Source organism: Phalacrocorax carbo, chromosome Z (assembly GCF_963921805.1).
Source record: "Phalacrocorax carbo chromosome Z, bPhaCar2.1, whole genome shotgun sequence".
Classification (NCBI taxonomy): domain Eukaryota; kingdom Metazoa; phylum Chordata; class Aves; order Suliformes; family Phalacrocoracidae; genus Phalacrocorax; species Phalacrocorax carbo.
The window spans coordinates 73,516,653-73,539,731 of record NC_087548.1 but is presented as its reverse complement, the minus strand read 5'-3'; the positions used below and the strand labels follow the sequence as shown (position 1 = coordinate 73,539,731).

At 37.7% G+C, this 23,079-nt stretch overlaps 1 protein-coding gene across 1 annotated transcript in view; it reads left to right on the top strand.

Moving 5' to 3' along the window:
- The first annotated feature begins 6,323 nt into the window (after positions 1 to 6,323).
- Positions 6,324 to 23,079, top strand: part of LOC104041478 (atrial natriuretic peptide receptor 2-like) — a 38,119-nt gene continuing 21,363 nt past the window's right edge. Inside the window, exons 1-8 of the mRNA XM_064438578.1 lie at positions 6,324 to 6,415; positions 8,802 to 8,898; positions 11,543 to 11,675; positions 14,100 to 14,223; positions 16,167 to 16,271; positions 16,895 to 16,997; positions 18,463 to 18,608; positions 21,269 to 21,341. Of these exons, the coding sequence (XP_064294648.1) occupies positions 8,883 to 8,898; positions 11,543 to 11,675; positions 14,100 to 14,223; positions 16,167 to 16,271; positions 16,895 to 16,997; positions 18,463 to 18,608; positions 21,269 to 21,341 (700 nt within the window). The 5' untranslated portion in view covers positions 6,324 to 6,415; positions 8,802 to 8,882. The remainder of the gene's footprint in view (positions 6,416 to 8,801; positions 8,899 to 11,542; positions 11,676 to 14,099; positions 14,224 to 16,166; positions 16,272 to 16,894; positions 16,998 to 18,462; positions 18,609 to 21,268; positions 21,342 to 23,079) is intronic.

Genomic DNA, 23,079 nt, shown 5'->3' with positions numbered 1-23,079 from the left:
AGTGCCTGAAGAGGGCAAGCATGTCAGGTCTGGAGATAGTAAACAGGGTCAGCCAAAAGTAGAGATTGACAGATGGGTCCCTGGTGATCAGACAAGTCTGAGGTCAAGCCAGGAAGACAAATCCATGTGTCAGGGACAGGATTCAAATCAACAGGTACCTGGCCAGGTATGAGCATAGGTGCAACACAGCTCTGGCAGAAAACAGCGTGAGAGCCCAACCTAAAATCAGCTTCTAAAGGAAGGTGGAGAGCCCCTGTGTGGGCTTGTCAGGCAGCTCTCCCTCACATAGCTTCAAGGCTAGAGAGCTGCACTATCAGTGTTAGCCCTGAAACCAGGCAGCATAGCTCCCAGGAGGGAGAGATATGGTTAGGGCCCTGATAGCCTGTGAGTGTTTCCTTTTATTACTCACTGTACACATACACAAAAAATAGAGGAGATTTTTCTAAGAAGTAAGTGGCAGTAATCCATGGGGAGATTCAGGGGCCTCTGGCTGCTGTTGAGGCCTTTGAGAATCTGCTTTTGGAAGTTTAAAAAAAAGGAATTATATAGGAATTAAATTAGGAATTAAATTAAATAGGAAGTGAGGGATCTGGATGGAAGTGTAAGATGAGAAGACACAGCTCAACTCCTAACTAATATCTGTCACAGCAGAGCAATGAAATACTTCATGGCAGGATCATGCTGATACCCTGTGCTTCTTGTTAACCAGACTGCACTAGAAATTGTTAAGGATAGCAGTCTGGAGTGTGCTCTTTGAAGAGAGATACCAAAAGACAGAAGAAAAGCTAATTGACTAGTAGCCCTAGGCAATACAAAAGTGAAATAATAGAAAATAAAAATCTTCTTATAAATACTGACTTATTATGCCTACATTTCTCTTTGCAGTGTGTTCTCAGGTTCTCCATTCTGGGACTAGCATGTCATTGGAAAAAACAAAGACATGTGCCCAGGATTTCAGTCAAAGTGAGGCTGAGCCCTAAATCAGATGATAGTTGCATGTGGCTATACAAAAGGATACCTGAATTTATCCCAACAGGTAAGTCACATCAGGTATTTGGGTTTCAAATTCAAACCAGTTTTCTTTTCTGTCTCTTCTTCTCTGCCAGCTTTTGAGCCACTGTTTCTTGTGTCAAAGCTACAATGCAAATGGTAGATTGATTTCTGTTTGGGTGCTAAACGTGACAAGAAGAGAAGATGCTGGCTTCTCAGTGCTTTCTGATATAAGGGAGACATGTCTGACTTCAGCAGAGAAACTAATGAACCTAAAAAAAGGGAGAGTCCTGAATGGCAGAGAAATCTTTTCAGGTTCAGTAGTGTCTGAAAATCCTCAGCTTCTCCCACTAGGCTAGTTCTGACAACTAGTCAATCACAAAACAGTCTACAAAATGGCATTATGCCAAACTGGACATTTACCAAGTTCACTCTACTTGAGGCACAGATTTAAAAAGCTCATTGAGATGAAGCCTCCATCAGCAGAAAGACTGGGATGTTAAACAAGGACTGTTTCCTTCCTTCTTTCTGGAAATGTGATGTTTATTTTAATTACAGTATGAGAGTGGTCTTGTGATTATGATCCTGGGCTGAATTTGGGATCACTTGTTTGCATCCAAAGATCCAAGGAGGTAATGTTCATTCTTACTGTTGAAATATCCGTTCTGCTTAGACTTATGGATTTTCTTTAATCACTCTTTATTCCTGTATTATGTTGCTGAAACTAGGATAATCCTTTTCCCTGTGGAGAAATGTGACAATACATTTGTGTTAGGCATCTTGATACACAGTACTTGGCAGAAGCCAGAATGGTAAAGACTTTTAGCACGTAAAAGGTATACAGAACTTGCTAACTGTTCTCTGTGTAGCTGGGGTAATGAGCTGAAATTATGGCAAGATAGAAGCAGCTGGGACCATATAGAAAACTTTCTAACAAGAAAGGGTGATGAAGCATTGGACTACACCACAGAGGAAGGCATAGAGGCTCCAACACTGAAGGTCATTAGAAACAGGATAGGCAAGTATCTGTCAAGCCTGATGTATGCAGAAATGATCATGACTTGAGGAAAATCAGTAGTTTGGAAATCTGTTTCATTTTGAGGTTGATCCAAAGAGATGATCCAAAAGGCTAAATGATCCTTCAGTTACAAAGGTCCAAAAGACCCTCTGTCTCAGTGACCTCTCAGTGTCTCTTCAGAATTTCTGATCATGTGAGACCCTAGAAATGTGGAAGCAATTGTGGCTTATAAGGGTGTATTTTCTAGGGGGAGAAAGGGTATGTGCAATGTCAATAAATGTGCAGTGCTAATGTACATAAAAATATGGGCAGAAAATAATTCAAGAATTCTGAGAACAGAAATGACTCATGCAGTGAGAAGTGAGGAGGAGAGGGGAACCCCATTAAGGCAAGATGCAGATTTCAGCTGAATACAGCTCTAGCAGTGGAGTGACCAGTGGATCTTAGGAGCATGAGGCAGGTAAGAACAGAAATGTCCCTCAGCTGCCATCTGTCACTGACACCTATATCTTCCACAGTAGATCTTAAAAACAGCCAAGTTTGCTGTTCTTAAGTGCTGCAGACATCTGTAACATTTTTGCCTCTGTGGGAGGACTGAAAGATGGAAGGCATTTGAGAACATCAACTTCCCAAACAGAAAACTCAAATTATTCTATGCTGAACTGGGACCAACTCTTCTTAAGCCTCTCAAGCAGTCATCCTATCAAACTGAAATTCATTCTCACATTCTCAGACTTGCTGAATGCCCTTTGAACAACTACAGTATTGACATGCTGCATTATAATAACAAGCAAATCCCTTGATGCAGAAATCTCTTTTAAGTTAGGTTCTTAGGCTAGGATTTTCTAAAGGTTAACCTGGATCACTTTGAAAGAGAAAATCCTGTTGGCTTCTCCGAAAACTCCAAGAACTGTGGGTTCAATTGTTTTTTTGTTGTTTTTTGTTTGTTTGTTTTTATCCAGTCTCTGCAGAGGTTTGCAGCCGTATCAAATTATTAAGAGCAACAGCATTTTCAGCTAGAGAGAGAATCACTTTTTAGTAACAGTGTAGCAGTGTAGAGCTCCTCTGTGGCAACACTGTTACCTGTTAGTTTTCTAGCTGTGAGAATCCTCCTTGCAGAATTCCAGATGTCATCATTCTTTCCACTTTCTCTTCGGAAGAAGAAAAATTACAGATTGCTTTACATGATTAAAGTCCTGGAATGTTGCTTTCCTTCCACAACAGCTCATGTAAATCCTCTAAACAGAGAACAGTGCATATTCTTAGAAATATTTCTTCTTCAAATTTGTGAAATATCCTGAACAACAGTCCTCATACAACCTGCAGGGGGTATACATCATACTTTTCAAGTTTTGATGTATTTTCTAACATTTTTGAAATTAATTGAATATTTAAGCTTGTTTAGTGCTGCAGATCAAGCCAGTACAGCAACTGAACAAGCCTTCCTGTGATGCCCCATGAACTAGAGCGGACCTGAGGAATGCATCTATAAAAGCATACATTTGTTCAGCATTCCCAGCAACTTGAGAGTCCAGTGAAGACTACCTGCAACCTTAGCAATGAATACCATTTGCATTTTGAGGTTTCTGTGAGTTTGTAAGGTGTGTATAACATCATATGAGGTGGTCAGAAGAAGCAGTTTCTTAGCTGTAGTTTTCAATGTCCCTAATTACCTTTTTACAAAACTCTTTCTCTGATCTGTCATGCTTTCATGTTGCCTCCCAGCTCTATTCTTTTCTGTGAACCATGTAACTCTTTGCTTCTTCAGCTGCAGTTGAGTTAAACTGTCATCAAAGATTAATTACCTAACATTAACCTTTCAGGTTGCTCGTAACAAATATATCATTACTTCTTTTTTATTTTATGATTACAATTCTTTTAGCCCAAGGCCTCTTTCTTTGGAATTCTCTCAAACTTCCAATATTTGGGAGAGTGTGTGTGAGAGTAATGGAGAGATACTGCAAAGTGAATGGATGGTGTGTGCTCTTTGTGCAACATTCAGGAGCTTACTTTCTGCTCTCCAGCATTTCAGAGACCCACACCTTTTACCTGTTCAGCACTCCCAGCAAATTGAGGGCACTTGGTACTTCTGAAGCTACTGATCTATGACAAAACTTATGACAATGTTTAGTCTTTTAATTAAAATACCAAGAATTCTGAAAAAAATCAGATGCTGTTATTTAATCTTCCTAATCCAGGTTCAGCTGAGGTCTGAGTCTCACTGAACCACATGAGCACACATGTGTGTTACTTGACTAAGAGTTTGTAGCCAGAAAAGATGAGAAAAGACAAAGGGTTGGAGGAAAAAACGCTGATGCAGTTAAAAGTTAAAACTAATGCAGTTTAATAATAATAATTTTAAAAAGAGCAGTTGTAACCAGATCAGACTTTTGATCCAGTTGTCCATCTGTCCATCTGTTCATCTCATAAGCAGCAGAAAGCTTGGAGGACCAGCACCACAAGGGAGAGCATACAAGAAGCCACGCTGGCAGGCCTTTTTTACACGTACACTTGTTTGTGTCAACATGGAATTACAAGACAAGGTCAACACCCTTTTCTGTGGGGCTGTGTTACATAGGACACCAAGCACTTTCTGTGTGCTAAAAATGCGTAAGTAAATGGTTACGGCAACCCAGTGGAGGTGTGATCACTAGCTGCCCTGTGGTGATGTAACCGTATGCCAGAGCGCTGGGGATTTCATGTGGCTGTGCAGTACATCACTCTGCTGTTGGGGACGGGAAGGGTAGAAGGCCACCATCTGCTGCCACCAAACTCCCGGGTGAGAACCTGAGATCAGGCAGGTTCTCTGCTACACTTCTCCTAAGTAGTCCATTTGTGGCAGCTTGTGCACCAAGACAAGGCTGTCCTTGAACCAAACTGCGCACACAGGGGAATCTGTCTGCCGTCGTTCTGCAATGAAGCCACTAGAGGGAAGCGTCAGAGTGCTGTGGCCATGCCTGCTCACCAGCTCCACTAACACGGTAAGGATCCGAAGCTTTGCGGGTCTGTGATGGTCCCAGAAAGGCACTCAGACTCTGTGTAATTGAAAATATTTTTTATTAGAGCTAACACAGTATAATGAGAACAGGATAGATAATCTTACATGCCTTTAGATGCTAGGAGCCCGGAGCAGTATAGCATTGAGCAGGATGCCAACCCACATGCAGGATGAACATACTTTGCATAGCAGTTTTGTATTTCAAGAACTTATATTTTAACTACTGATTTCACAAATGACAATGCAGTTCTGATAAATGGTATCTTTGGATTTTCTTAATTTTGAAATTTCAAGTGAGCCCTTGTATTGATTTTTTGTTGAAATTAACTGTCTTGCTAGAAAATTTAATTAACTAAAAATGAAGTTGTTTAAGTATCTCTATTTGAACTTCAGCTTGTTATCAAGACAAGAACCATCTGGAAGGTTTGAATGCTAGAATAAATAAATATTTTCAAGGATAAATGAAGTTTTCATCACAGTAATTTTTGTTTTGGTATATTGCAGGAAACTGATTTCCTAAAATTATTGAGAGCACATAATTAACAAGTTTTATTCAGCAATATTTTAACCATTGTTGTTATTTTCTTCAAATATTGCATATATATTTTAGTTATACGATTATTATCAAAATGTTAATAAAAATGCATGTTTTTACCAATATCTACAGCAATATTGCTCATAAAATTGTGAAATATCTTTAGTTTCCCTCTGTTTGGTAGTAGAAGTTGTCATTATTGCGTTAATTAATAAAATGGAAATTACATAGCTTAAGGGACCATCTGGGCACAGCCAACACAACAGAAATAAATCTGTAAACATAAAGGTATTTGATAAACTTCATCTCAATCAGTAGAAATTATATATTTTTTTCAGATTAAGAGATCCTTCTACAAGAAGAAGCTGAATGACTGTGTTAATGCATTAAGCCAGTCAAGTGGCAGTAGGCAGAATTCAGTCTATCTATGCTAGACTGAGTCTGACTGTTAATAGTGTGATGCAATGTTAAGATGTTAATGCAAATTATGTGACTGCATATAACTTAAAAACAGAAAAAGGAGCAAATGTGAGGCAAAAATTTTTAGGTTTGAGATGACCATCTCACTTTATTCAGATCTGTTTCTGCCTTCCTTTACATAGAGCTGTAGATAGGCCTAAAGAATGCATTACTCACTAAGCTGTCAATCCTTTCTTTTTGCAGATGTTCATATATTCATATTGCGAAACCGTCCTCACTGGTTTTCTTTTTAGAATTTCCAGTGCTTAGACGCAGAGGTGGTAATGTGCTTCTCAAATAGCTGGGACAGATTGTTAAATCCATCCATCTTTAATTCAGGATTCCCAGACCAGCTTCTAGTACGTGGCCACTCTCCAGGAATTCTGAACTTGGTGATAGGCAAGTGGCCTTAAAGGTAATGTATGATCTTTACAGTCCTTGAATCGTGATATTAATGTCTTGAATTTTTGACAGTCTTATTAAAGAAAATAAGATCAGTCTGGTAATCTTTGGGTGCTGTAGTGTCTAATGACTTGTAATCCTTAGCTTCCCTGCCAGCAAATTCCTTGTTAACCACAAGATATCCTAAAACAAATCACCAGTAAAACCTCCCCAAGTTGTTAATATGTGTAGAGTTCTTTTCACCAGATAATTCTAGACAGAAAAGGCATTTTTTATCCCTTCTCTTTCTACCACGGAGCCAAGCTGAAATACTCTAAAGGCTTCCATACATTGAAACTTATGAGCTGGGTGAAATGGTCATAGTGAAGCACAGGGAGACACAACACAGATGAGGTTTAGCATTTCACCACAAATGTAAAATTCCAACCTAAAATGTTTGTATTAGATTATACAAATATCTTTTTTATGACTGAAGCCAAACAGATTTTTTAATTTATCTAGAACCCCTTTCCACATGAATTGGGGACACATGGCATTTTTTTCAGGCATTTTTGATCCAATGAATAGTGAAGTCCAAGCATTTTGACTAAGATTCTTAATGTCAGTTTGGGCTGAGAGCCAGCATTCCAGAGAAAACACAGAGAAATATTCAGGAGAGCTGAGTCACAACTGAAGTTCTGTGTTGGCAGTGACTTCAGCAAACAGAAATAGTCATGGACACATGGATGTATTTATCGTACCAGCATGGCTAGGCAGAGGTCTGTTTCACCTGTGAATTTAGCAGGACACTTCTCAGGTAGAAGTTGTCCTACACCTCCAGGGACTGAAAAATTGAAGTCATAGGGTCTAATACAATTCAGGTTGGAAGAAACCTCAGGAGATCACCTAGTCCAACCTCTAGTCTTACCTAGGTGACCTTTTCTTGCCTTGGAGTTTATACACCTCTCCTGCCCCAGGCCCAGCTATGTCTCCATGCATATTTCCACAGTGTCAATTCGTTGATGATCAGGTGCTGCCCAAGTTCAACAAGGCAGTGAAATAAAATCCTCCCATTACTTTTCCATCTTTCAGCTGATAGGGGCACAAACTTCAATGGCCTGAGAGCAGGGCTACCCCTAAGACAAGGGATGATTTTTCAGACAGGTTCAGCAGAGGTACAGAGGAGTGTTTCCACCTTGCACAAAGAAGAAGTGGGGTAGGGGAGAAGAGGGAAGGAGGAGGCAGAACAGCTGCAGCAGCTGGAGTTGGCAGGATCAGCTTGCCTAGCAACCCCCCTTCTTAGGCAAGGGCATCTAATTCAGTAGCAACAGCAACATCAGAAGCAGCCCTGACACTTGGTGAGCTGGGTGCCTGTTAGGGAGCATGAGAGCTGTCAAAACACCAGCCTTAGGGCTCCGAAGCCTCCTCAGTTTATTGGTAGGTAAATGACATAGGTTTGCTTACCAGAACTTACTCCTGTGATCTGTGCATATGGAAAGAACTGTATATGGCTTATTGCAGTGAGACAGCTATTTATACTAGGCAATTGTTTGATGTTATTTTAGTAATGTAGAAAACAAGAGTAATAGAAGAATGTATTGCAAAAATTAGTCATGTAATTCTATCCTATTCCATGAATACTGTGAAAAGTAATTGTATAATCCAGTAGGTGATTATCCTCCAATAATATACAGAAAAATAATAACAGATTATACTACTAGAAAATATTACCTTTTACTAGAAGTGGAATAAGACCAGGATATGTTATCATAACATACTCCCTGTTCTGTTCATATATACCCTAGAGTGTATATTTAATACATTATTAATGTATCTATTATAATGTATAATATATATACAGGTATAATGTATATTCCACTATTGTTGCAATTCAATCTGTATGCTATTATGATGCTGTATTATACCTGTAATAGGCTTTTGCAGTCTATATTACCTATAATTATATAACATCTATGTAATTAACGGTTGTATTGTGTTGTTAAAGGTATAACTAAAAATGATTCAAAGAGTTTAGTTGTGAAAGATTAAAAGAAACTGAGCAGTTTGGAGCAGGGGGATGCCATTTTAAAAGCGAACAAAAGATCTCTTTAAATCAAATGTCATTCTTCGTGTGGTCCTAGAATGACACACTTTTTCTATGTAGAGAAAACCTTCTGCAAGAGAATGTTTCATGGTTAATTTCTGGACAGATAGAAGTAGTATACTGGTTGGGTATGTATACCCCTAGGAAGCTGTCATTTTTGCTCTGGAAGTTGAAGAGAGTGAAATAAGGCAGGCTATGTTTCTGCATTTAGTTTGTTTTCTTTAGAAGAAATGTAAATTTTGGAGATGGAACTCACTCTTACCCTGTTTCTGTACTGTCTTTTTTGGAGTCTGTTCATACACTTTTTTTCTGGCAGGTGATATTAGTGGAGGGGTGGCATGATTTAGATAACAAAGACTATGACTGTTGGCCCCTGGAAAAACCAGATGAGTTTAACATGCTGGACTGTGGAGGTGAGTCCTGAAGCTGCTCAGGAAAGATCATCTCTTGCTTGGGGAATGGTTGAAAACTCAAAATTGAAGTACTCAGAATAACACCTGACTCATATTATGCATGGTGGAAAGCATCTGAATCAGTGATAACCTCTCTTGCTAGAGAAGTAAGTAAAAGAAAACAACCAAAAGACACTTCAGAGCAATTAGTTGTCCAATACTCATTGGTTCCAAAAGAAAAAGTAATAGCAACAGCTGAATCCCTTCCCCCAGAAAGAAACTGAAAACATTTCATTTCTCATTAGAAAACCAAATGCGACTTAATCCAAACAGAGCAGGCAGGCAGCTCTGCATTGCAGCAAATTCTATTGAGTCATTACTGAAATGTTGTAGTGTCAGTTCAAGAGTAGACTGTGTTTAAACCCTCTGTCCGGTAAGCAAAATCACTGATTCTAAATGTGCTTTTCCACCTTGTTCAAAACTGTGTTCCATGGCTACTTAAAAAAAATATGAAATCTTTAACCACTTAGCCCAGTTTCAAAAATGAATTTACATGATGAGATAATAAAAAATAGAATAATTTTTTATGTTGGCCATTGATTGTTTGAGATTGAAAAATAATTGAAGAGCACCAGAAATATGGAAAATATAAGAAAGTCTTTTTACTGTAAGGGTGATTAAACGGTAGAACAGGTTGCCCAGAAAGGTTGTGGCTTCTCTATCCTTGGAGATTTTCAACACTCTACTAGACAAAATATAGAGCAACCTGCTTTAGGTGACCCAGGCTTGAGCAACACAGGGTTGGATCAAATGGTTTCCAGAGGTGCCTTCCAATTTCAACTATTCTGTGATTTTGTGACTCTGTGACTGATAAGTAAGTGCTGTAAAGGAACACTTTTGTTTACGTTGTAAAAGCTAAGACCAGAGACAATGTGTTTCAATAGGAGTTTTAGAAAAAGCAAGAATACCTGAGAAACTAATACTGATAAAACACTCCAGGAAATGTATTGCTGGGTCACACTCAGATTTCAATATTACAGTTAAACAAGAGTTCCATTGGAACAGTGAAATTCAGAGACTATCTAGATAGTCGTCAACTAAGATTTTTTTCCCTGTATGAATTTACTATTGCTTTAACATTGAATCAACTATTTATCAGAACAGATGACCTGTTTAAAGCTATTCTTACTAATAAATCAAAGTGTGAACAGAGTACAAGGGAAACCAATATGAGTAGATTGTTTAATTAACATATACCCTTTACAAACAGTTTAGAATTAATTCCAGGTACTGTCCTGCCTTTCTCTGTGGTTCTTCCTTGTTGTCTTCTGGCATTGCTAAAAGCAAAGCAAGAGTCATATACTGTAGCCTCATTGCTGTGGATTTAACACAAGATCTTCAAAGCTTTTAGATGAGGGAGTATCTATCATTGAAAGAAGAGTTTTGTTTATCTTCTTAAGACCTTTAAAGGGAAGTAGAAAGTAATTTAACTGAAATTTATGCTGACCTTTTGTGTTCATTCTCACACATTCTCTGAAGCTCAGGTCTCTCTTACCTTTTAGTGCAAATCATGCTAGTGTTTTTTTTTGTTTAATCTTTTTGTTGTAGTTTCTCTCATAGTGTTAGCATTTAGAATGAGTGTTTATTTTTCAAGGGAGATGTGAAATCAAGAGGTTATTTCACAACTTGCTTCTTTATATCTGAAAGGGAATTATGTTTACGGGGGAAAAATAAAGGCACATAGTGCAAGTAAAGAATGCAATTGTGAAAACAACTCCAGAGTAATAAAAGGGTTCATAATTGAACAACAACAACAAAAATAAGTGGAATCTCTTGAAGGGCAGGTTTACCCATCCTTTGCAGATGGGATTTAAAACTTCCTGACAAACTGAGAGCAACACACTTGCATGATATAAATAATTTGATGCAGTGCGAATTAAAACCTTCATCCAACAATATTGGAAAAGGTAGGTGAATGGAGTGGGAAGATTTTGATAGTGTTGTTTAAGAATATGGATTGAAAACTTCTCCCACATCTTATCTCACTTCATTCACAGGCTCAGAGCACATTATAAGGTGTCCCAGGGACAAGAGAGTTGACTCATATAAATCATCTTTCCCAGTAAGAGTGTGGAAATGGAAGATGATAAGATGTCTGAGTAGCACTCAGACCTGTAGCACTATACTCTGTTCTACATATGATACGGTTTTATGAAATGAGAAAGCTTTCTTAAATATATAATTATTAGTATATATAATTTATGCCTCGTGAAGTTAAGGGTTTGACTGAATTTCACGTATGCTCAGTGAAAGCAGACAAGAATGAAGAGCAGTTTATCGATTGCCTGATCAAAGAGGAAAGCAAATATATCAGAACAAGCAGCACTACATTATACTGGGAGCAAAGTTACATTAGATAAGATGATCAGATTTTTTGTCGTAATTCTTCAATTGCTTGGTCTTTTCTAAGTGTGTGTCAGAATTGTTCAGTTAATATGTATTTGTGTTTAACTATACAGCCACTAAAATGGGTGATGGTTTGGCGCTCATAAAAAGCAATAGGAACAATAGATAAAAATCATGCAGAGAAAGTTTTGCATTTTGATGCATCTGTAAAGTAGGAAAGTATAGCAAATATGTTGGCCCATGACTGTGTTGTTTTTAGGCCTGGAGATGGCATGGGTGCAAAGACCTCCAGAAAAGGCTGTGAGTGGGGAATTCTTCAACGTGACCTATGCAGTCTTTGCTTCAGACAGCTTTTATCAATATGCAGTGCAAAATGGAATCCTTTCTCACAGGTATTACCTCCTATAAAAATGCTTTCATGGTCATGAGTATACGGGGATTCTGTGCATGTATTTTCAGTAACATAACTAGAACACATACTCTGGGGCTTCTTACTAATTCATTGCATCTCTTGAGGTCTTTTATAGCTGTGTTTGCCCTGGTATTTTCCCCTCTGCTATGGCTTTGCTCTCAGAGCAGCCATGAGGGCATGCTTGACCACATGGTCAAGGATAGGGCACATCATCCTGTGTCTGCGTTACTGTTTCAGTGCAACTCTGAGTGTGACTTCTTGCCTTCTCTACACAAGGAATTTACAGCTGAAGTTTAAGCATGAGTCCTAAACTAACTGTATCTTCAACTTATTTTAATCATAAGTTTGTCTGAAGTGCACAACATGGATATGAAAAAGAGGCTGGCCCAATGCTGGATCCACTGAATTCAGTGATGAGCTTCCTTTGATTTCTGTGGGATTGAAATCAGTCCAAAAGCCTATACATCAACTCAGAGACTGTTGGTAACTGTGGACAACGGAGGTTAAATACAAAATGTTTGTGTGTACAAGTCTAGATTACTGACAGGCTAATGCACCCTGATTTTACACTTTTATCTGTACATAGCAGTTCTCCATCTGTATACAGCAACAACTGCGACAGACGCTGCAGCTGTATTTCCCCATTTTCTGTGCTGTACTTGGTTAGTGTAAGAGATATTATAGAAAACCACGCATTTTTCTCTGCCAATCTGAGTGTTCACATTGCAAAGTTCAGATTGTAAAAGCTGTCATCCATAGATATTTTTTTTTTCACATTGAAAGATGTCCTATAATCCATTTGCAACTGCAAAAAGTTGATATTGTATTTTGATCACCTGTGTAATATGGTTACAGTTTTCTGAAATTTATGGCTAGTAATAGTTCCAATAACTTAACCATAAAGCAGGTTTTTTCACTTCCTGGAAATTAATCTGTTTTCCAGGTCTTTCCAGGGAGACCCAGTCCCTTAAATCAGTACGGAATTTGGAAAATTCTGCTCTTTGTGTACATACACATATCTTGCATATAGAGACAGATAGGAAATATTTAACAAGAGAGAACTCTATGCTCTAGTTTTTCAAAGGGATCAAATTTGCACCTCATTTTAAATAGAAGACTATCTGGTTGTCCTTAAGCTTAGAGTGGATGAGCCAAATATGGCTGAGGCTGGCAAGTCAGCATATGGGCGTCAGCATAATTGGGTGAAGCCATGATGAAGATACTGAATAAAAAATACAAAATACAGGATAAATTCTAGAAAGCAGCCAAAAAGGCAAATACATGATGGAATTAGGCACCAACTTGCTTAAGTATTTTTTTTAAACTCCCAGTATGGGCACAAAGGCCAATAGATCTTAAAATTTTTACCTGTTTAGATGTCTTGGGGGTTGACAAATCTGCTTATGTCAGGTTTCAAGTATGTCTATGCCTTTGTAAATCTGGCCATGTATACAATCTATGTTGACCTGATCCCCGATGTTTGCATTTATTTCTTATAATACAGTGTTCTGTCTTAAATCTACTCATTACTCGCTAGTCCTCTTTCATTAAAACAAACTGAAAAATAAATCCTTGTGTTCTGGCATTGCTTTGTAGAGATCCATCACAAGTGCATAACACTAAACCCTACGAGTAAGTTTGGCTATATCTACTGAGTAAATCATGTGTGTGGAAAATGATTTTATTTTAAAGCCAAATTTATTAGGGTGATAACCAACTGAAAGTGTAACTCAGGAAACAGTGGGAAAAGGTGTTGCATCACACATTTCCAGGTAACTACACTCATCTTTCAGGAATGAACTTTCATAAGGCCCACCTTGTTTTGCAGAGCAGTCTATTAATAAAGTCCTCTTTTTGCTCTAATTTTTTTGTTTGGGGAGTTGTATCTGATATTATTATCCAGTATAGTTATTTTCCTTGGCTATTTGGGTTGTGGAGCAAAGACTGAAGTTGAATGAGTCACATACATAGATGAAGGTATATAACTGAAAACACTGAGAATAAAAATAGGCAGGGACACATATTTCTGACAGTGGAAGCAGAGTAATGGTATCTTTTTTCTGTGCCAGATGTAGTGGTGCCAAGTAATTCCATCTGGTCATGAAGTCAGTCTGGGGAGAGAAGTGGAGGTTGGTACCTGTTTGTGGCATAGTATCTGCCAGAAGTCCCTACTGCATGGCAGTAAGCAGTCGTCTGGCTGACAGCAATCTTCATTGCTTTAGGAGCGTTTCAGCCAGAAGCAAAACAAAAGATAAAAAATGGTGTAACAGTGTTTATTTCACCTCATATATTTTTGCTGCTAATTTTTGTGTGCAGGATAAAGAACAGGCTCTCATGTGCTTGTTGCAATTCTGGAGAGTGAGGAATGAATATAAGCTTCTCTCTCTTTCTTCTGCTTGGCTAGCAATGCTACTGCTGCAAAGGAATTCTGTGAGGAGCATGAATGTCCTGCCAGCTGGAAAGATGCAAATGGGGAAAACTGCTGTGTCCACCATGCCAACATTCACTCCTGTCCTTTGGCCTTCATGGTTAGTATAACAGTGCAGCATCATGTGCTCTGTTCTTGCCACTGGATGAGACATCATTGTAATAACCAGGTTCAAGTTTATTAAATCTTTCTGTGATTCCAATTAGACCAAATTGATAGTTCACTAAAACCACTGTGGGGATGTCTGTCACTTTTAGAACTTTGTGCACTGGATGCTGAGGCTGCAAAGCAAATGGCTGGATTTTTGGACAAGGCAGTATTCAGAATCTCTCATTATGTATAGTGGGGCCAGTTTCATCTCTTTGAGATTACATGACTCAGGTCTCTCTACAATCAATAGAGAAAGAATGACAGATCATTTCATTCTAAAGCAAGTAGGGTGAATTGTCAGTTGGAGGTGTTACTGTCTCTGCAGCTTATAGAGGGACCTTGAATGATTTCCTTGAATTACTGAGGTTGAGTGGGGTGTCAATGGCTGTGACCTGTAGAACTGAGGCCTTTCTACACATGTCCTGAGGTGGAATGATTTTTCTGTATTAGGTCAGAGGAAAAACAGGAATCCAAATACAGGATTACAAAATTTGTTCATGCAATGTAAGCAGGATCCATTCTTAACTTTTCTGCTTGGGTCATCATAAGAACCTGTCCCTCTCTGAATGAATATTTAAAGTTCTGACTCTAACAATACAGTTCAGGAAACCTTTTTTTTCTTTCTTTTTTTATCTGAGAAGTAAGCCTTACCCTGCATAATAACCTTCATGCAATTGCCCAGTCTTTCTAGTTGATCTCCCTTTTGGCCATGTGACACTTTCTTCATGATCAAAGATGGTGTCATAGAAAACCTAGTCTACATGTCTTGCAGCTATTTCATGTACCCTTCTGTGTGAAGGCTTAATGTCTCCACAAGAGCTATAGCTTACTTGCTGACAGTCACTTCTTAAGGAGCTGTTTTATTAATGACTCCCTGGGGACCTTAGCTGATACCAGGACTATGGTTTAAAAGAGGAATTGCTGCTGGAACCATCACATCAAAACTTTTCTCTAGAACCATAGTAAAGAACTCCAGTGTCCCACCATTGTGGTGACCTCTCCATTATTTCTTACTTTCACAATTAGTTCTGCTTGGACTTAAGGTGTGGAAAAGGTGAAAGCATGTAGCCAACATGCATCATTTGATTTCCTTGTAATATTGTAAATATTTCAGTTCCTCCTTAGAAGTCTGAGCAGGTTGGCTGTCATGCAACAAGAATGCCGTGAGTATCACTGCGTATGATTGAACACATACTTCAAAGCCAGCTTCTTCCGTTATTTGCTTTTGTTGGTGTTTTGGTTTTTTGGTTGGTTTTTTTAAAAACATTTTATCTTGGTTAACATGAACTCCATTTCTTTTGGTTCTTGTCAGAAATACATGAAGAAATATCTGGAGTTAAGACAGACTTAATCCTTTCAAACAAACAAAAAAAATACAATATCTTCAGACAGCCAAAATAATCCTCTATGATTGCAGTTGCTGGTTTACATCTGAAGAGGTTTTCTGAGAAATGGTCTGCAAACAGGCACAGAAGATATGCCTTCCTTCCTCATTAAAGAAAAAAAAAAGCAGCTGCCATATCAAAAGTGAAACTGCAGGAAAAATATAAAAAGTGGGATACGATTCTGTTTCTGGTTCTAATACAGCGAATCCTGAAAAAGTGTATTAGCTTCATAGAATTACTGCAATTAAAATTTGGGACCACATTTTGGTTCAGGTATTTTAAAAAATAATATTTGTGAGATTTTAACTCAGGAAAGCCACAATTGCTTCTCACTTATTTTATCTTTTATCACAGAACAGTGTTGCTTGTGCTCTGGCATTTTAATAGATTTGGTAATAAAATATCACCTTATTTAGAGAACAGAAGTCATTTTAAGAAAGCAAAAGAGGAGTAGCTAGGTTTTTCATTGTGTTGTGGTTTACTGACATAACCAATATGTCTGATAAAGGGTAGAGGAGGAATATGTGGTCCATGGATCCCAGATGATGGCCAGATATTTACTCACACTTTGTCTACAGCTGGCAAAATAAGCCAAAGAAACTGGACTGCCAAGGTAAGGTATATTTATTGCATACAGGTTTTTATCTAGTTTTCTCTTTTCAGAGCTTACTTGCTAGTAGTTTAGTGCAGTTCATGTACGTGTTCCCCATCTCATTTATTTGTCAGTGTTATGTGTTGAAGTGATGCATATAGCTGAGTAATACCAGTTCCCAACTGATTTGACTTGGAAGTAACAGCTTTTCTCACTACTATTCCTTAGGTAGGTAGTAGATGTAAGGGGGATGAGAGGGAAGAGAATAGCCTAATCTGTCCATTTAAGGCCTACACTAACAATATATTGCACTACTGACTGCACTGTGTTGCAGATTAATATGGTCATTAGGGGGATTCTACCCAGCAGAAGTAACAGGGAAGCAAACATGGCAGAATGAAGCAGCTGATAGCCCTGTGTAGTGAAAAGAGTACACACCAGGAGGGGAATCAGACCTGCCTTTCCCACAAGAGTTGTCTCCCCTGCTTCTGTTTGTCTCCCCAGTCAAGGGCACCTGTCCTTTCTGATTCTGAAAAAAATGCATGCATTCTTTCACAAAACACCACAACTGGACAATCGTTATAATAGCCTACAGAGTATAAGTGAAGTTTTGATGCTTGCTGCTTTGTTCACTTGTTTGGCAGGTTGTTTTGGTTCATGTGGGTGTGACTTCTCTTATCGCACATATCAGAGTTGGGAGAATGCAAGTTGCTCTGGAAGCAAAAACCACAGTCCTTCCTGCAGTAGGTATGATCTAAAAGGAAGATGTGAAGGAACTGATTATTGATAGCAAATCTCAATGCTTTTATCATTCATGCATGGTTACCAAGAGCAAAAGGGATTTCTACCCCACCCTTACCATTGAAAATGCACAAAAGACTTCCTAATATTATTCTTCATGTATCTGAGCATCTGAAAAAGTGCTTGAGCGTCCAACCTGCGTAGAACAGAAGGAAGTCACTCTTGTCAGATGTGTAAAGTCAAAGACCATGACCAACGGCTTCAGGTCCTACAAGGCTTGTCTGCAGTTGATGGGGATGTGAAAATATTCTTCCAGATAGTATGCTGTGAGGATCTGGACACTTCATCTGAAGGGGAGCAGACTAGCCTTAAGCATATTGGAAAGGTAGAAACCCATCTTGGTTTCCTTGCTCACATTAAAATTCAGTTGCTCCCAAAGGCATCAGTCCTTCATTCACTTTAGTACAGCTGTGTGCAGGGAAGCAGAAATAACCATAACAATTCCCTTAGCAATCTAAAATTTAACAAGTAGACTTTATTTAATAAATTAAACATATAACATGAAGAAAAATATTGGGTAAAATAAGATTGTCATCACAGTTCTCCGGTTAGCTATTCTTCTGGAATTTTGAGAATATATGTCCCAGTGTTGTGGAAAAAAAAAATCCTAAAGTAACTCCAGTGTGGGTGGAAGTATTTAGCAATAGAATTTGTTATTCCTTTCAAGACAGCTGCAGCTAAGTTTTCCAGGAAACTTACAATTTATCAGAAAAGAAATTTTAAAAATGCAGCTCTACCCCTGAGGCAGAAAGTTACTTCTGTGGTTATCCTGGTATTATACTGGAATCAAATGGACTGAGGCAGAATTATTACTGAGCAGTGGATTTTGTTTTCTTAAGGCTTTTTTAAAAAATGTATTACATAGTGACAGAATAATACCTTCAGCTTGTCTCAGAAGGCTGAAGTAAAACATGATATTAGTTTAAGCATAGAGGTAAAAATTGAAACACCAGGACATGGGAGAAGGAGTTTTGTCCTTTAGGGCTTTTGTTTTAAATGACATCTGATACTGCTTATAATTTTCATAAGACCTTGGAGAAAAATAAATCCTTGAGGTATGGTTGCAAGGTTTCTCAAGGGCTGGATTAAGTACAAAGAATACAAAAGACAATGCCTTTCTTTAGGAACTTGAAGTCTTAGAAAAAACAGATGGACAATGAGAAACAGCATAGTGATGAAGTGATTTATACACAAAACATGTCACAGACTGATGTCATCAAAAGTTTGATCAAAGTGATCCTGTATTACTTTAAAAATTCAGATATTCTTTCAGCTGGTATCTCTGGATTCTTCAAAATTTATTCTTTCTGGTAGTCTGAGGTTTCCCAGCTCAAGAACCATCTGCATGCAACCTCATGGATGGGGGAAACTACCTTAAAATATTCTGATATGTGTCTTCTTTTCTAATCAGTCTGTGGAGATGGCTTGTGCGAGGAAGAAGAAGGCTGCTCTATCTGTCCAGCAGATTGCGGGGAATGCCCACTGTCTGCTGATGCTAGGATAGCAATTGCCTTACCAGTATGTTTAGTCTGCACTGGCTTCATTTTGACAGTCATGGTAAGTATCCTTGATTTCCTATATCCTATATCCTATATATCCTCTTCTATTTCCTTTCTCTTATTTCCATGATTTGGTTAGCTAGAGTGGAGCTCTCTTTTACTAGAGGGATAGATTTTCTTCTGAATCCAGAACCTGTGTGCTGTGGAAGAAAGCAGGAGGAAGGGAAACAGTCTTTTTGGCTTCTTTATGAGGGGAGGCTCACTGGGCTAGGAATTTTTATCCTGTAAGAGAGAAGACTGAAGAGGAATGTAACAGAGGAATGGATGTATAATGATAAGGGAAGAAGAGGTTTTTCACATCATGGGAACTAGGGGGTGCCAGTAAAGTAAGAGTACTTTTAGCTCAAAATAAAATTCTGTTATGAAATTAGCTGCTTCAAAACCCTATGGAGGCCAGAAGTATAAATGAATTAAAAAACAAATTAGGTAAATTCAGAAAGGGATTAGCTCCAACAGAGAGCATTAAATCTCAGAGACCAAATACAACTCATAATAGAAAACATTCAACTTGGGATATTCTTAAAGGAAATAATGAGAAGGGGATCTTTCCTTTTTTCTCTCTGTTTTTTTGTTGTTGTTGGTTTTGGTTTTAATAGGCTCATTTTGTCAGTGTAACTGAACCAGTTCGGTTCAGTTCAAAGTGATTAATTTTTCATAATAGCTATCAATTATTATAACAGACTTATGAAGGAAAAACAAAAAGGGAATGAGGATAGAGGAGTGTATGAATGTAGGAGAAGTAGTTTTGGATACCTTTGAAAGAAAATGTCTATTTAAAGTGGGGACAGCATGCTATTGTGGCTTATTACTTCACAGTGCTTCTGGGAAAAAGGATCTACATTCCTTATGTGTCTGCATCTTGGAAAAACCCCTACATTTCTGAATTTCATAATAAGGATTTAGCAGGTGAATATTGCAGTTGTAGAGTCATATTGACTATGTACATAACAGATAATTTATTTGGGGTTTGGCCTATAAATCCTATAAATCAATAGGCTCCTTTTTCCTCAGGGGTTCCTGCTGTTTTCATCTTGTACTGCGGTTGCAGTGAGCATCTGAGGTAGGCAAGTGCACTGAAAGGGAGCAAGCAGGAGAGGGCTGATAGCCCACCAGATAAAAGAGTACCTTACCCACCGAGTAAGGTACTACAGGGGGCCAGAATCATAATTAGGTTTTTTCTGTATTCTGTGCCTCTCTCTGTGGCTTTGTGAGTTACGAACAGAAGCACTGTTGAAGACTATTTCAGCATTTATAATGTGCAGGGCAGTTGTGACTGTCCTGTAAAACCGTATGATCTGCAAATATGTGTAACTGGACAGATAAGAAGTTCAGACAGTTTTAAACAATTGGCATTTTAGAAAGAGCAATGGGTTTTCTTGGCCTTGCATAGGTTTATCTAAGGGTCTTGTAGCAAAATTTACCTATTATTTCTGCTATTTTTCCATAGGGAGTAAGGTTTATTTTGTCTTCTTGCATTTCTGTATGCTTATTGCTGCTAACTTCTGCAGTGGCATCTTCTTATTTCTTAAGTTTTATTTATGTGATTAGTAAACAAGATAGGAAAGATTCTTTTATCCAATTCAGTAATTAATACTATGTAAAAAGAACCATCTGCGAAACTAATGCCTTCTTTAGTCATTCCAGTAGACAGGATTTCTTTGCTATTAGTGTCTGAAACAAGCCTAGTGGCCACTTCTAGCTAATATATCTTTGTTCAGTCATACCTTTGCAAGATAAAATGTAGATGTCTTTTGTCAGAAACCTTTTGAAATAAATGGGATGACTTAATTTTGATTCAGTGAGCTCTATATTTGCCTTAAATTTCTACCAAAATGTTGACTCAATCTTCACACCAAGTTCCTTATATATTATCTGGGCCTTTGTTACGTGTTTCAGTGAATGTATAATTCCTATTATTAAATTCCACACTATAGAAAATGGCATAATGATGGTAAAATGCTGCTTTGGTTTGACATTTGGGTATTGACTGCAGCTGGAACAGCTGTATAAGTTAATCTGCTCTTCCTCTTTTGAAAGCATGTGTTTACACTTTCTATGTTAGTTTTGCACATCGGCTCTACAGATAATCAGCTACTAGATCAACACCTTCTTTACAAAGTAGCCACAGAATCCCTACCTAATATTCTTTATGCTAAAATATTTGACATAATATGACCTCATTTGTGGATCGGGGCTAATTCTATTACAGCATATAAGGTATACTGCTCCTTATCTTGGGGCTGGGATGTAGTGTGTTCTTGTCATGCACTTACAGGGCATAGGACATTTCCATGACATGAGGTGTTGTAAACCATTCATCTGATGGCCAAGCTGAGAGGTTAATGTAGTGCATAAGAAGTATTGACAATAATAGACAGTTTATAGCCAATGTAAACTATGACATGTAATTAGATTCTAGAATATAGAATGTACAGTTTTTAAGTTATTTATTAGATGCTGTTTTCTTTTAAGCCTATTGTTAATACTCTTGGTTCTAATGTTACTCTAATGTTACTCGTATGATATATGCTGGAAGCTTAAACAACAGATTTTGTCTGGATACTTATAAACTTTCATATCTGAAGAAAATAATCTCTGGTTTAATTCTTTCAAAGTCAGTAGGGCTACATCAGGAATGAATTTTATTTATTTTTGTAGTGGTTTCAATATCAGAAACAAAAGATGTTTTGGGATGAAAGCTGGATTATAGACTTCACCTGCATCAAGCAAGGTTAGTAACTTGTAATTTTGATGCTATGATCAGTTCTGTAATAATTTTATGTAATAATGTCAATCATAAGTACATATTCATATTTTAAGGGTCTTACGAAAGATGAACTGACTTGTGAAAAACATGTCCAAAGTTTCACGCCTGTAACCTCTGTGAACTGATTGCTGATATTTTTGTTTATTGAAACTTTAGATATCAAATTTATTTTAAATAGTTTCCTTCTTTTTTATGTTCATTTGTCAATTAAAAAAGACAGGCCTATCTCAAACAGATAACCCCTGGACTTGGACAAAACAAATTACAGTTGCTTCAGTGGATGTATCATTCTGCATAATTGGTCTCACTAAGTTGCCCTGGATTTGCACAAATATAATGAGGGATTTAGAGAGATCTTAATTTCTCTCAGTGTACACTATCTCTGACAGACTTGCTGCAAAAAGTAATTCATTGTGGCCAGAGTTTTTAGCATTTAACCTTCTGGATATAAAATATGACTTAACTGTTTCTAATTAAACATGTTAAGAATAAAATCAGATGTTATTACATGTTTTACCATCTGCATTAAGAACAGGTATAGATTATTTACTTTGCCATTCATTGTTTTATCATTTGGAAGGAAAACAATGCCTAGACCCTAAGAAAGGGTAAATCTGTAGAAATCTGATGAAGTTGATAGGTCTGTGCTGATGTACACTCTTTCACTTTCTGTCTCTGTGAGGAATTGCTGGAAAGATGCCCGCTTTATCTTGTTATGTCATTGTGTTACTAGTAGAAGTGTCAAGACATTCTCGTGTTAAGATATAGCAGAGAGACTTTCAGCCTTGGACTTGAACATTAATTTCTGTGTAGTCTTGGTATGATATCCTCATTGCTGTAAAGAACAGATGTTGGCTTAGAAATTAATTTGAGTACAAAAACCAAACTGAATTTTGATCCAGATTTATGAAAACAGAAATGAAAAACTCAAGGAAAAAACATGAGCAAATTTTCAGCTGATGGTGGATTAGAAGAGGTCATAAATATCACACGGGAGGAGAAACAATAGAAAGAGACTGATGGAAATTAGAAGCATGATTAAAAAAATAGCACATTAAAAACTAATTTGAAAAAACTAAGATGAAAGACATCGTTTTCTTGGAGAGAAGCCCACAAAGCAACAATACTGTTTAAGACCTAGGAGTAGTAATTAACAACTTAAGAGTAATGAGGACTGATAATATGATGAAATTTGGAAACAGACAGTATGTCTCCTCTGGACAGAGCTGTCCAGAGATACCCATAGTAGCCTGAAAAGTACATTTATCTAAATGGAAACACAACAACAGAGCTGTACCCAGGGTATGCAGCCTATACTGTGAAAAATTAGCTTTCATAGCTTATTTCAAGATAACTCCTTTGCTGGTGCACTGCACCATATATATATATCTGTATGTATATAAAAATATATACACTGTTATTCTCAAACCTGTCTCAGGGATCTCTAATATATTTCTGGGTGGAATGCTGTAGAAAGACTCCAAATGTCAACAAAATTTTGAACTGCATATGGAAAATACTATGGTGTGGGAACATGGCAGTCCTGATGCAACGTGAGATGCTAAACTTCCTCAGCAACTCTTTATTGGATACTGATACCAGGGAGAGTTGAGAAGTTTCAGCAATGTTGAGACTAATTGGCCAAATCAGGGTTTTAACTGGAGATGGTGAAATGATATGTAATTCATTAAATTTGTTTTGA